This window comes from Carcharodon carcharias, chromosome 19, assembly GCF_017639515.1.
Source record: "Carcharodon carcharias isolate sCarCar2 chromosome 19, sCarCar2.pri, whole genome shotgun sequence".
In the NCBI taxonomy this organism is placed as follows: domain Eukaryota; kingdom Metazoa; phylum Chordata; class Chondrichthyes; order Lamniformes; family Lamnidae; genus Carcharodon; species Carcharodon carcharias.
The window spans coordinates 102,328,509-102,342,356 of record NC_054485.1 but is presented as its reverse complement, the minus strand read 5'-3'; the positions used below and the strand labels follow the sequence as shown (position 1 = coordinate 102,342,356).

The 13,848-nt window shown below is 46.3% G+C and overlaps 1 protein-coding gene across 1 annotated transcript in view; it reads left to right on the top strand.

The window, feature by feature from the left end:
* Positions 1–13,539, top strand: part of LOC121291942 (N(G),N(G)-dimethylarginine dimethylaminohydrolase 1-like) — a 54,642-nt gene extending 41,103 nt beyond the window's left edge. The window contains exons 2-6 of the mRNA XM_041213623.1: positions 3,971–4,070; positions 6,085–6,158; positions 7,839–7,958; positions 8,384–8,527; positions 10,900–13,539. Coding sequence (XP_041069557.1) covers positions 3,971–4,070; positions 6,085–6,158; positions 7,839–7,958; positions 8,384–8,527; positions 10,900–11,016 — 555 coding nt within the window. The 3' untranslated portion in view covers positions 11,017–13,539. The remainder of the gene's footprint in view (positions 1–3,970; positions 4,071–6,084; positions 6,159–7,838; positions 7,959–8,383; positions 8,528–10,899) is intronic.
* Positions 13,540–13,848: the final 309 nt, after the last annotated feature.

Below are 13,848 nucleotides of genomic sequence, written 5' to 3'. Positions count from 1 at the left end.
AAGAAGTTTGCAGATGATATGAAAATTGATTGTGTGGTTGGGAGTGAGGAAGAACTTTGTAGACTTCCAAGAAGATATCCAGTAGCTGGCATTCAGAATTCAACCTGGCAGAGTGTAGGGTAATGGAGGGTAAGCAAAGCAAAGGAGTGCACAATAAATGGCGATAGCAAGAGGTATAGAGGAACAGAGGGGCCTGGAGTAAATGCCCACAGGGATCTCTGAATTTAGCAGGAAAGTTAGATAAGGTGATTAAGAAGGAATGTGGCCTTATTAGCTGAGGTGTAGAATGAGTAGGGTAGCTATGCTAGAAATGCATAGAACACTAGTTACACTACAGCTATACCACTGTGTCCAGTTCTGGTCTGCACATTACATGAAGGGAGCAAATGCACTAGGGAGAGACCAGAAGAGATTTAGAGGATGCCGAGTGAAGAATTTAAGTTGCAAGAGAAGTTTAGATAGACTAGAGTGGTTATCTTTGGGAACAGAGGAGGCTGATGGAAGATTTAATTGGGATAGAGTAGAGAGAAATAACCCACCTCCCTTAGAGGTCAATAACCCAGGAGTGTAGATTTAACCCAGTGGGTGTTTGGGGATCTGGAGCTCACTGCCTGAAAGGGCAGTAGAGACAGACACCCTCCATTGTATTTAAAAAGTGCTTGGATATCCGTTTGAAATGCTGGAACTGACAAGGCTGCGAGCCAAGAGCTGGAATGTGGCATTAGGCTGAGTGAATCTTCCTCGGCTGGCAGAGATCCAATGGTCTGAATGGCCCCCCACCACCCCCCACCCCTCTCCATTTGCTGTAAACTTCCATCAGTCTAGTTGAACTCCCAGTGCTTCTGCCTTCTCCACTTTCACCATCTGGCATGGTGAGACCGATGGGGGAGGCAGGTGGAGGAGAAGGGCACACAACCCTGCTGCCCTGAACTCCCCTCTGTCAGCTGTCTGTTCTTTCTTGTCCCAACAACAAAGACATCTTCCAATAAAACTTTAATTGGCAGCAGAAGCCGCTGACTGATCCCACAGCAGCACTGGGGAACGATTAGAGACAGCAGTTTGCCTAAATGAAAGAGGATACATTTCGGAGGAGAATGCCTATATTCCTGAACGGAGTGTTGTATGTTCTTATCCAAACATATACCTGCTATGTATACAGATCTCTCAAACTCTGTGTACATGTCCGGATGTTCCAAAGCATTTTTAGCCAATAAAGACCATTTTTTAAAGCGCAGTTGCTACTGTGAAACATAGCAGCCAATTTGCATGCAGGAAGGTGATGACCTGTCCGGTGAGGTTAGTTGAGGAATTAACTTGGTCAGGATACCAGGGAAAATTTCAAACAATGCGTCACGATCAGCGTTTCCACCTTTGGCTTTGGGGGCGGGGGTGGGGGGGGGGGGTGGTCGTGGGGGCGGAGGTTGGGGGCAGGGCGGTGCCATCGAAACTTCGTTATGCTGGTCTCTCCATGATTGACACGGGGCTTGGATCTGGGATCTCAGCATGGATAGTGATCAGGGTCCCCTCACGGCCTGTACTGCAGCAGATAACTTTGGTCGACCCAGGACTGGGATCTTTCTGCACTTTGCGCTGCTGCGTTCAGTGTGTTTGGCCATTCGCAGGAGAACCGCATTCGCTCCGTTGTGCCTGTGCCTCAAGAGATATCCCATTAATATCTTTTGCTCCTTCGCCATAGTTGTGCAGATTTTTTTTTCAAATATTTATCTAATTCCCTTTTTAAGATTTGCAGTTAGCCTGCACCCAACGTCCCTTCAGGCGGTGCATTTCAGATCACCATAAACAAAACTAGCTGTGTTTAAAAATGTTTCCTCCTCTCCCCTCTGCCTCTTTTCCCATTCATCCTAAAACTGGGTCCTCTGGTTACACAATCATCTACCGCCTGAAAACCGCTTCGACTGTCTTATTCTTGCCAAAATGGTTTATGATTTTCGAAAGCCCATTTAACCCCCATAACTTTCTCTGCTCAAAGGCGGGGGGGGGGGGGGGAGGAGGGCGGTGAAGCATCAATTTGTGTTTATGTTGCGCCTTTTAACATGGTTGAAACATGTCAAACCCCAGGGTCTCAGTCTCCGCGTAACAGACGACCCTCGTCCTCAATGCCGTCCGAGTAAATTTCCACTCTGCCCTCTCCAAGGACTTGATGTCCTTCCCAAATTGTGGAGCCCAGCTTTAGACACTGGAGCCCAAGCTGCCTGTCAGCCAATCTTTGTTTGAATACATAGCAAGCAGCAGTAGAGATCAGCTCAGTGTAACAGCTGTTGGCGAAGGTGTTTGACTGTGCTCAGCAAGGCCTCGTGTTCCAGGCCAGCTGCCTGGAATGCTGGAAAGTCATTGACTTCACACAGACTTCAGTCATGCGCTGCCATGTATCTGGTCTCCCTGGCAACCGCTGGCTGCTGGCCTGCACTTTGAGGCGGGGTTGGCTTGGACATTATCTTTTTAACTTCCACTTACGTTTCTGTTCTGATAGACTTTTACTGTGGTGGTCGCTTCCCTGTTCTTGAACTTTTTTGAAGGAGGAGGTTTGAAGGGGATGTGCAGTTGCTCCAATGTTGACCTGATCTATGTTTCACGAAATGTGGCTGAGCAAAGCATCATATTTATTGCCTGGGGGGTGGTGGAGTGTGTAGTTGGGAAGTCTTGCTACAAATGAGCACGGGTGTTGGTGAGAAAATGCCTAGAGCACATGTACAGTTATGGTTTCCTTTTATTTAAGGAGGATACACTTGCATTGGAAGCAGCCCAGGGAAGGTTCACTAGGTTGATTCCTGGTTGTGCAGCTTGGGCCTAGACTCCTTGGAGTTTGGATGAATTGCGAGGTGGGCTGAGGGGGCTTGACACTGTAGATGCTGAGAGGTTGAATTCCCTTGTGGGGTAATCTAGGATTAGGGGGCATAGTTTGAAAATAAGGCATCTCCTGTTTTAAGAGGGAAGTGAGATGGAATTCCTTTTGAAGATCGTCAATCTTTGGAATTCTTTACCCCAGAGAGAAGCGGAGGCTATGTCATTGAATGTATTCAAGGCTGAGTTCGACAGATTTTGATCTACAATGTAATCGAGGCTTGGAGCACGGATGGATGGTGGGGGGGCGGGTGGCAGGCAAATGAAGTTAAGGCCACAATCAGGTCAGCCATGGTTTTTGTTGAATGGCAGAGGGGCCGAGTGGCCTACTCCTATTCTTTATGATCTTATGGGTTGTTTGACTGGGACCAAGCTCAATTTGTGATTGGTATGTAGATCCTGTATGCAATAAAACACACTCATGATTCAATAGCAGCTTTCACCACCTCAAGACTTTCAATAGGGCTCCATGAGCCAGTGGAGAATGGTTTTCAGTTTTATTCTGTTGAAATTGATCACCATTGAATTTCTTACATTACAAAAGCTAATGTCCACATAGCAAGGTTGCACAGCTAGGAAATGACCAGATCAAATGGTCTTTTCATGTTGCATGATGGAGTAATATTGGCCCAGAAACCATGGAGGACTTCCCCGCACATCTTCAAAGTAGTTGGCCGTGGGATCTTTTCCTTTCATCTGCAAGGGAAGACGGCCTCAAGTTAACGCCCTTTCCCAAAGATGGATGTCGGGCAACACAGACCTGAGATTGCATTCTGTCCTCTTCTGGTTTAGGGATCATTGTGTTTACCCCATTGGGCATTGGGAAGATTGGTTAACATCCATTTTGATGTGTTTTAGCAAACATTTTGCTCTAGCAGAGAGCTGGCACAGGCCAAATTGCTGCCTTTTGTGCTGTAACCATTCTAAAAAGGAGACTAATTTTTTTTGTCATCCAGTTCTGGCATCTGAGTGCATTGAGATTGTTGGTAGTGTCTTGCACAGGGCTGGAGCAGCACACTGCTCGGGTGGCTGGGATAGTTCATGGATTATCCAGCTAGCTTTTTTTTATAAAATGGGGCAGAGCTTTCATCAGCTTCTTGTGTTGCAGGTGGAGACAGTGAAGAATGTTCTGGAAGAGCTGAAGCTACGTGTGTTCGAGGTGACGGATGAGAAAGCCACACTTGATGGCAGTGATGTCTTCTTCACTGGTGAATACTGGTTATATGTCTCTCCTCCTCCACATAACTTCCAGACGGTTGCCCCCACTCCACCGCCGGAAACTCCACTTCCACTGCCCTTGTGGCAAAGTTAGATGCAATGGAGTGGGAGCAGCTTCAAAGACTTTCCTGGTGATTTTGGGGCATGGTTTCATGGATGCCAGGAGCCCTCTGGCACTGCATGCCCATTCTCCTGTGTAAGGACTTGTACAGCAAATATGGGCCGGCCAATCAATTACAAGGAGAATCTGTGAACGCCACCTGTAAGAATGGTTACTGCACAGTAGGAGGCTTTCCAACCCATTCTCTACATGCTAGCTTGCTGCACGTGCAACTCGCCTAGTCCCACAAGCCCTGCCTTACCCCCGTAGCCCTGCAAATATTCTTTGCTTCAGATGATTATCCAACTCCCCTCATGAAAGCCATGATCGAATCCACCTCCACCACACTGTGACCCCAATCTCCTGGTGACCCCCGGGTGACATTGCTGCATATTCTGCACCACCGTCAGAATAAAATTGTTAAATTGGGGGCAGACCCGGAGCAACACATTGCGACCAAATTGAGAATATTAAATCTGCGACCCTTAGTCAACAGAGATTTGTCCCATGTGAGACCTGCTGAGGCCCTTTCTATATTGGATGGTGTATCACATTTGGATCCTGCATAGACCCAGGACCACCCCCAATCGCTCTTCATCTCTTCCCTCAGTTACTTACTCAGGAAGTGACACATTTAGATGAGGCTATATTTTTCTAATGGTTCTATCCTGGACTCCGACTAGAATGAGGAAGTGGTTTGTGTGAAATTGCTGAAAACGTGGCTGGATGGCTACAGCCCCTCCTATATAGAGGCTAGGAGGCACTCAAAGGGCTCTGTGTCCTCTGTATAAGAGGCCATCTCCCTGATTTGGTTTTTCTCCCTTGACCTGTCAGCTGGCTGTGCTGGGTGCCATCTTGGTACCTCTGGCAGCTCTATACTTGCTGTTCAAGGTTAAATGTAAGTTAACGGGCAGCCAAGAGATGTGGGTGTCATGGTTTCTTGGCTATGGCAGTATTTATTGCCCATCCCTAATTGCCCTCGAAGGTGGTGTTGAGATGCCACCTTGAACCACTGCAGCCCATGTGGTGCAGGTACATCTGCAGTGCTGTTAAAAGTTCCAGGGTTTTGATCTAGTGTCAGTGAATGAATGGTAATATATTTCCAAGTATGGATGGTGTGTAGCCTGGAAGGGAACTTGAAGGTTGTGGTGTTCCCATGCCTGCTGCCCTTCCAGATGGATTTGGAAGGAAGCTTGGCAAGATGCTGCAGTGTATCCTGTAGATAGGACACACTGATACATCAGTGGTCCAGGCAAGTAGGGAGTATTCCATCACACCCTTTACTTGATACTTGTAGATGGTGGATAAGCTTTAGGGACTCAGGAGCTGAGTTAATCCCACAGATTCCCAGCCTCTTACCTGCTCTTGTAGCCACAGTATTTATATGGCTGGTTCAGTTTCTGGTCAATGGTACCCCTCAGGATGTTGATATTTGATCATGGGCATCATAGCAAGACTTAGTGTCCATACACTTGTTTTAACAGGGGTGCTGGTTGGCAGTTGGCACTCTTACTGACTTGGCCTCCCTATGTCAGGGCAGGTTGAGGGGAAGTGAGGGTGTAGATTTCATCCCTATCTGTAGGTCTTTCCCCACCACCCCCTTCTGAACTTACAGCCATGGAATAATAAAGCAGAGGGGGCCATTCAGCTCATTAGGCCTGTGCTAGTCCCACACTGCAGCTCTTTCCCAATTAGTCTGCAAATTTGCACATTACTATTAAATCTGCTTCTGCCCTCTTTTTTTTCAGGCTGCGCATTGCTGTGTAAAATAAGCCTCCTCTTCACGGCCCTTCCCTCTGGCTTATCCTGCCAGTTCATACTCCCTCTTCCAATTCTATGACACCTTGGTAAATCCTTCTTGGCATTTTCTCTGATCTTACCCCCTTCCCTTTTCTCGGTTCCAGGACGCGAATTCTTCGTTGGGATCTCGAAATGGACCAACCACAAAGGGGCAGAATATGTGGCGAACACATTCAAGGTGAGACTTTAAACCCTGCGCCCCCCCCCCCCAACCCCCACCAAGCACACTGCCCCCTCTCCTGGCCCAGCTCCTAGGATCAAGTGGCCCTTTTGAGGGAGAGTAGTGGGGGTGTCAAGTGGCAGACTGGGCATGTGTGTGTATCCAGGGATGGTTAGGAGTGGGCAGTCTCTGTTGTCATTGTGGTGGGTCAGGAACAATCCCTCAGCATCCTCATGTGATCTTGCATCACTGATGTAGGCCAGTGGCGGTGCAACTTGTGGGTCGCATGTGACCCATCAGGGTTCTGAGTGTGGGCCTGCGAAATGTTTTGTTGACTGCCCACCTGCAGGGCTGCCTGATTCAGCTGTCCATGCAGTATTTTTCCTACCGACATTGCTAAAGTGGTATGCACGTAAAGGAAGGGCGCATGAAGTGAGGTGCGTGCTGGTTGCGTACAACATTGAGAGCCGAGTAGGCTCTCTGCACCCGATCAAAGCGCTGCTTGCCAGTTGCCTTTTCTTGCTATGGGATACATCAAAAGCAAGAAGCTCAGCAGACTAACGGATGGAAACCTCAGTGCTGAATTGTGAAGCATCTGCACATCCTGGAGTCCTAATTCAGGGAAGTTGTGGAGGGCAGATCCAACCAGAAGTCACATTGAGCATGATGTAAGTAAGTGTAAATATTTATTTTTACCCTTTTTGAAGTTGGTGACGGTTCTGTTAATATATGAATGACCTGTTTTCTATGACTCGTTATGAAATATTCTGTGTGTATTAAATGTATTTAATCTTATTTATGGGGTCATGGTTAGTGCATATGACCAATTTCAATCTTGTGGCTCACTGAGCTGAAGGAAGGTTACTCGTGTGGCTCACTCACTAGCCTATGTTGCCCATCGCTAATGCAGACTGTCTATTTACATATTTAACATTAACTCTTTACACCACACAGTCCAGTTATATTCTTGACTGTTGGATCCTGGTTGCATGCTCGTTGTGGGATGACCCAGTTGGTACATTGACAGAGTTGATCAGCAGACACTTCTGGGGTGGAATACACTGTTTATTTACAAAGGTATTCAGGAGCTACACTTGTGTGCTTTCAACTCAAACCCTATCTCCATTCTGCTGACTACAGAGGTAGCTCGCGCTGCTCCTCTATTGGTTACATGAGATCATGTGATCGTCCTTTATGACAGCCTTCTTAAAGATATACTGCACATTACATAAAACCATAATTACCACACTGACCCTTGGGAATGTGGGATTAGAAACTCAAATTGGGAAAGGTGGCTGAAAATGGTGAACTGCCCAGATCAAATTGCAGGAATTTTCTTGGGTTAGTGGAAAAGTTGTGCAAAGGTGGATTTTCAGCTGGCGCTGCAGGTGTGAAGCTAATGGTGAGGATCTAGAAATGAAGTTGATTTGTTTATTAAACTCCTGTATAAAAAGAAAATCAATTCAGTGCTGGTTTTATACCTGGACAGAGTGTGAAAGATCTACCTCTGTCTCCGTTTGTCCCCATTCTGGGGGGGGGGTGTATGGTTTGGAGGAAGCTGAGATCTCTGCATTTAATAATAATCCATATGAGATTAAATCATCAAATTGATAATAGTTCAGTGTGTGGGCTGATGGGTGAGTCTCTTGTATGGTGAAGGTAGCTTTGTTTTAATGGATTGTTGTCTCGGCTGTCCAGGATTTTACTGTCTCCATCGTGCACATTCCCGAACCCCATCATTTGAAGAGTTTCTGCAGCATGGGAGGCCCCAGCACCATTATCATCGGCAATAGTGAAGCTGCTCAAAAGGCTATCAAGGTAAGGTGAACCCCTTTATCCACCTCCAACTGCTCTCTCCGCCAAACACAGCCTCTCACCACAACCCCTCCCTTTACTCCTGGTTAGGGCTGGATGAGGCCAAATCATTGGTTACAGCACTGAAGGCAGCTATTCTTTCAGTCTATCATGTCAGTCCCAGCTCTCTACAAGGACAATTCGGCTAGTTGGACTTCCCTGCCTTTTCCCTGCAAATTTTTTTCTCACCAGATATTTATCCAATTCCCCATGAAATCTCCTTCGACACTGCCCCTTCAAACTCCCAGGACAGGTACAGCACCAGGTTAGATAGAGTAGAGGGAGATTCGCTCCATACCTGGCTGGATGTTGATGGGATAGTCACTGTTGATGAAAGATGGTTTTCAGAATGTGTCACAATTGCTCACTGGCTTCTTCTTTGCTGACAGGCAATGGAGCAGCTAACGGATTATCAATACGACAAACTGAGCGTGCCGGATGACGCTGCAGCCAATTGCATCTATGCACGAGTTGGCAATAAGAGCAACATCCTGGTCCATCGGACAGCGGATGAGTTTCCAGAAAGTTATAAGGTCAATTATTTTGGACTTGTTTCCTTGGGTGTTTGACCAGAACTGTGGGTTACAATGACCTCTCCCTGGGACTATTCAACTGTGGCCTGTCTGGGTGTCTTTGGTGGGGGAGGAGGGTGTGGTGGCAGCAGGGCATAGAACTGCTCCTTCTGTGTTGTAACGAGAAAGGTTCAAATGGTTGGAAACGGAAAAGACTATTTGATTTCTACCATAGCATTGGAAGCTCCTGCAATGTTCTTCGAATGGTGCTGAACGATGACGCTGCTGTGCATTCCCCTTAGGGCAGGGAAGGTGAGCAATGTGTATTCCCCTTTTAAGTGATTTAAAATTGCACAAGGCCTTAAAAGGTTCTGAGTCCAACATCGGCACCTGCTGGTGGGCGAGCAGTACTGCAAAGGCAGCAGAGCAGGGAGAGAGGGCCCCTTATTTAGGAAGAAGGTCACAAGCCAAATTGACCAGTTTTAAATCCCCTTGCTTCAAGTTAACCCTGTAGATCAGTAGCCCTCTGCTCTCTTGGGCCTGGCTTATGTGGGAGACAGGCTGTGCATGTTCTGAGAAGCTGTTAAATTCTTTTTCAGCATAAATTAACTGCAACCTGTGACCCAGGCAGTGTTCAATTAGCGCCACAGTTGCAACGTGTCTGTACTTTGGGTTAATACTTCACAGATGTTTGAAAGCTATGCGGAAACATGGCAAAGACAAGTCAGGAGGCGCTGTATGTATATGTGCCTGCCTCTCTCTCTCTCTGTGGTGAAATATATTACAATGTTGAAGTTTGAGTCTATTCTGCACTGAAAGCTTCATCTTTCTTCTTGCCCCAGCTGCTGTGTTAGTGACGGTGCTTGGAGCCAGTGGATGACTTACGTTTGTCTGAATGCCTGTTTACTATCAGCTGGATGAAACAGCCTTTTTTTTAAAAAGAAAAGGCCCACAAGACCCTTTTAATTGCTGAGTGGCAGCCGTTTGAACAAATGATGTACCTGAGAATTGTTTAGGAGGAGCATGTCCCTACACAATTGGCAGGCAGGCCTGTGGGATCGTTGTCCTACTGCTGAGTCCTATTGCTAAGGAGACGGGGCCCAATCTAACCCTGGTGACATTTTCCTTTTGTTGATGTGTGAAAGGATTTAACAGCTATAGTTTGTGCTTAAGCCCCTGAGCTATTGGGCTATGTGATCGGATTTTTAAACTTTTGTTTCCCCTGTGGTTTTGGCAGTTGGATGTATGATCTAGTGAGCTGGCTTTTTAAAAATAAAATGCAAGTTAGCCATCATTTTGCATTTGGCTCATTCACTCTAAAACTAGCAGTGACTAATGAGGGGGTGTGTGAAAAAGATGTTGGCAAATTTTTAGTAACTTTTTTAATCTTGTGTCTGGAAAGCAAGGCCGAGCACAGCAGAAAATCCCACAGCTGCACGGATTTGCCTGTGTGACAATCTTAACCCCACGGTGGTGGGGGGGGGTGGAAAGGAGTGGGGGGAGAGGTGGTGGGTTGATCTTTCTGAAACAGAAATGGAGAAGGGAGTATTAGTGAAGGTTAATGGGAGACATAATGGAGGTGCTCCAAAGTTGAGAGGTTTTCGATGGACAAGTAAGGAGGTACGGTTTCCTCCGGCAAATGGGTCAACATCATTGGTTTAAAAATTAATCGGGAGGGACAATTGGGAGAAATTTCTTCAGACAGGGTGGCTTCTCTTATGAGATTGGGGTGACTTGCTTCCCTTCCAGTTTGATGGGTTCTGAGATGGCTGAAAAACCCAATGCAGACCCCACCGCATGGGGGGTCAATGCTGCTTGGAGGGTTGGGTAGGCAAGGTGTTGCCTCAGCTTCACCCCCTGCTTCAAAGTCTCCTGATGTGTTTGGTGCCTTCCCGAATAAACCTTCTCCATTTTGGCCTGTTGCCGGCCCAGGGGATGGTCTGGCATCATCGGGGGTGTTTGACCTCTTCAGGACTGCTTTGAGGACATCCCTAAAGTGTTCCCATTGTCTGCCTGGGTGTCTCCCATCGAAACCTGAATTAAGTAGCTACTTGAGGAGCCTGATGGCAGGAGGTTCAGGAAGGCAGTTCACCACCACCACCTCCCTCGAGGGGATTTAGGGACGGATTAACAAATACTGATTTTTAACCTGAGACATGTTCATCCCAAGAATCAGTTGAAAAGATGTGGCTCAGTGTCAGATTTAATTAAATGGTTTTTGTTAAGTATCTTTTGACTTTTTGACTGTTAATGGTGCTGTATGAATGTTAAGGGAAGACACGTCAAGTGCTCGTTGTGCAGGGAACTCTGCCTTGTGGGTTGAAATCACTGTAATATGTCTTTCTTTAAATAAGAATTTTTTCTTCCCCCCCACCCCCCCTTCTCACTTCCAGGCCTTCAAGAAGCTTCCGGACTACACGTTGATCCCAGCCTCCTGCACGGAAGTGGCCAAACTGGGAGCAGCCTTGAGCTCGTGCTCCATCCTAATCAATAAGAAGTTTGAATACTAGATTCAGTTGGGGGTGCCCTCTTGCACCCCCCCACCCCTGCCTTAATTCCATGGTGGAATAGAATAGAAATGGCTCTGATTTGATGGATGCCTGGAGTATGAGGGATACACTGGAATATTTGGATCAGGGACAATCTCCCCCCACCCCCCCCACCCACCCAAATCCCAGAAATGAAGTTGGATTATTTTTATATAGGAGACTAGGGACTGAACTTACCTTCAATGTAATCAGGAGCCTGATGTGCAGAGCAAAGCTGTTTATTGTGAGAGATTTCAGATGGTAAGCCTACCAGCAACGCATAATACACTCAGTATTACTGCAGCCGCACTGGCTCTAATCTGAGGAGCAAACATTTTGTTCTCCAGTTTCCACCCAATGTTCTAAGCAGGGACTGAGATGTCTCCTCATCCCACTCCCTGAAATCCTGGATCCTCTCCTACACTTGGATCTCCTTTTGTGTGGTTTTTTTTTTTCTAGGATTTATGTTTGATTCCTGATCCAGATATTGATGAATCTTGGCATGAATGAGATCTCCCTAATTCTGTAAGAGCTTCTGAGAACAGACCTTGATCCCCCCTCTCATCCCAGTTTTCTCCCAAGTGTTTGGTTCTTCCTGGGAAAATTACCCAGGACGCCAGCATGCCTTGTGTTTTTGTTTTCCAGTCTGAGGCTGGTTGGGCTGAATCTGGCTTAAATATCCTGGGAGGAATAGACAAAATGTCAAATTCCTGAAACTAGGAGTCATCCACACCCAGCTGTGGTCAAACCCACTGACTTAATCCAGCATTGAAAGCATGTGAGGAACATTTCACAATTAACAGTCTTCTAACATTATAGAAACTTCTTGAACACAAGACAAATGTCCAACCTTCAACCCCCCTTCCCCCAAACCTCTCTTTTACGTATCAATCACTCAGCAGCTCATCTCACTGATATTATACTTAAAATGTATGAGTGGGGAAAGTCGCATTAAATTAGGTAATGCATTTGGAAACTTGGGTGATTTTCTCAAATCAGGGGATTTGGATGGGGAGGAGTCATCTTGGGATATTTAGTTCATTCAGGGAACAACCTTTTAGTGACAGCTAATGTCTGTTTATTTTAACCAGGGTAGACCCTGTGCTAAAATAAAGGGAAGATGTGGGGGCTCTTTGCCCCCTCCCCTGCAACCACAGCTCTCTAAAAGTAAATCGACATTCTAAGAAACGGCTATTGCAGTAAAGAGAGGGAATTACCTTTTTTGTATTCGGAATTTCTGCCCTTGTTGAGCATTTACTTTCAAATTGGCCTCTTTGGATGTACGACTGGCTTGTAACAGAAGACTGGGGCAGCTTTGAAAACAGGCAACTGATTTCCAATGCCCGTTTTGCACCCGGGTAAATTTTCAATTTGACACCTAAAGTCCTGCAGTCAAGACACCACAAATCTGGGGTTGGAAGGGCATGTAGTGGCCACTGCAGGGAGTAAGTTGGCGCTGATGCTGCTTGCAGCAGCTTTGTTAGTCCCTTTGTGCAACTGCACCATCTAGAGTTGGAAAGTAATATTGCAGAAGAACAGACAAAAGGTCAACTTTCTTGGCCCCTCTTTGACTCCTTTTTTTCATATTGCTTGTTTTAATTGTCACTGTTACTAAGTCATTAGAATTTGAGGAATTTCCTTTTAATAGGATCAGTCCTGTGAATGCTGCACTCCTTACTCTGGACACAACCCGTGTCATCTGGCTGTGCTTTGTGTCTCTCACAATATGATTGAGAACATTCTTGGTGCCAGATTTTTTACACATGGATACAAGTAATTTTTGTGGTGCAGAGACAATTTAACATTGTTCAGTATAAATGGATCCTTCCTGTTTTGAATCTTTGCAACAGTAGTAATATGGATCCGGTTTTTTGTTCATCAGATCCCTAAGGAGAGAATTCACTGGGCCTTTCATTTTAGTGCCCCAGCCTTTAGTGGTCATGTCCTTTTGATCCTAAATCAATGGATATTGACTGGCTGTCTTGTGGGAAATGCCCACACCCGTTATTTCCTGCAGAGGGCACTGTATAGTGAGCTCCAATGAGAATGCTGGCTTGTCTATTTTCCCCAGCTGTCAGATTTGATTGGCCGATTGCAGAACTTCCCAATTAATGCCCTATCTGAAATTATCAGTGTGGAGAGAAAAAAATGTTCATCAACCTTTGCATATTTGTCCCATGGAAGATGAGCTACACACATTGAAAGATTGGGTGGGTGTGTGTGTGTCTCTCTCTCTCTCTCTTTCTCTTCCTTCTCCCCAGCACAGTAATTTAGTGAATAGCCGTCCGATAGATCAGTTCAGTTTGTCCATGCCTCTGTCCTTCATGATGTCTAATCCACTTCCAGTGTGTTACCTCATCCCAATCGTCCCTGGATTGGGATCGATGTGTTTGGAGCCAAATCACTTGGTGCTTTTTATTTCTGATGCCATAAAATCCAGCTTTTGTACTGCGTCTCCTTTGTAAGTGACTCTTCTGACTGAATAAAATTGAGAATCTGCCTCAATTCAGTGTATGGCGTTTAATACTGGGCGGGGGGGGGGGGGGGGGGTGGGGGGGTGGGGCTGTGTGTCTGCTAAGTGTATATATACCTATCTAGAGGACATGAGCCCTTCGAGCCTGCCCCACCCCCCCAGCCTCCCCATTCAAACATCACTTGAATTTTCAACATTCATTTCCATAACCCACATCACTCAGTTTGGAAATTTTAATTCACCCTGAACCTCAACTGCTTTGACTTATTTTCTGGGGAGGGGGAAAGTGGGTTGGGTGGGTGGTGACCCTGTGTCATGTCCTTTCTGATCTGGTTTAAGAA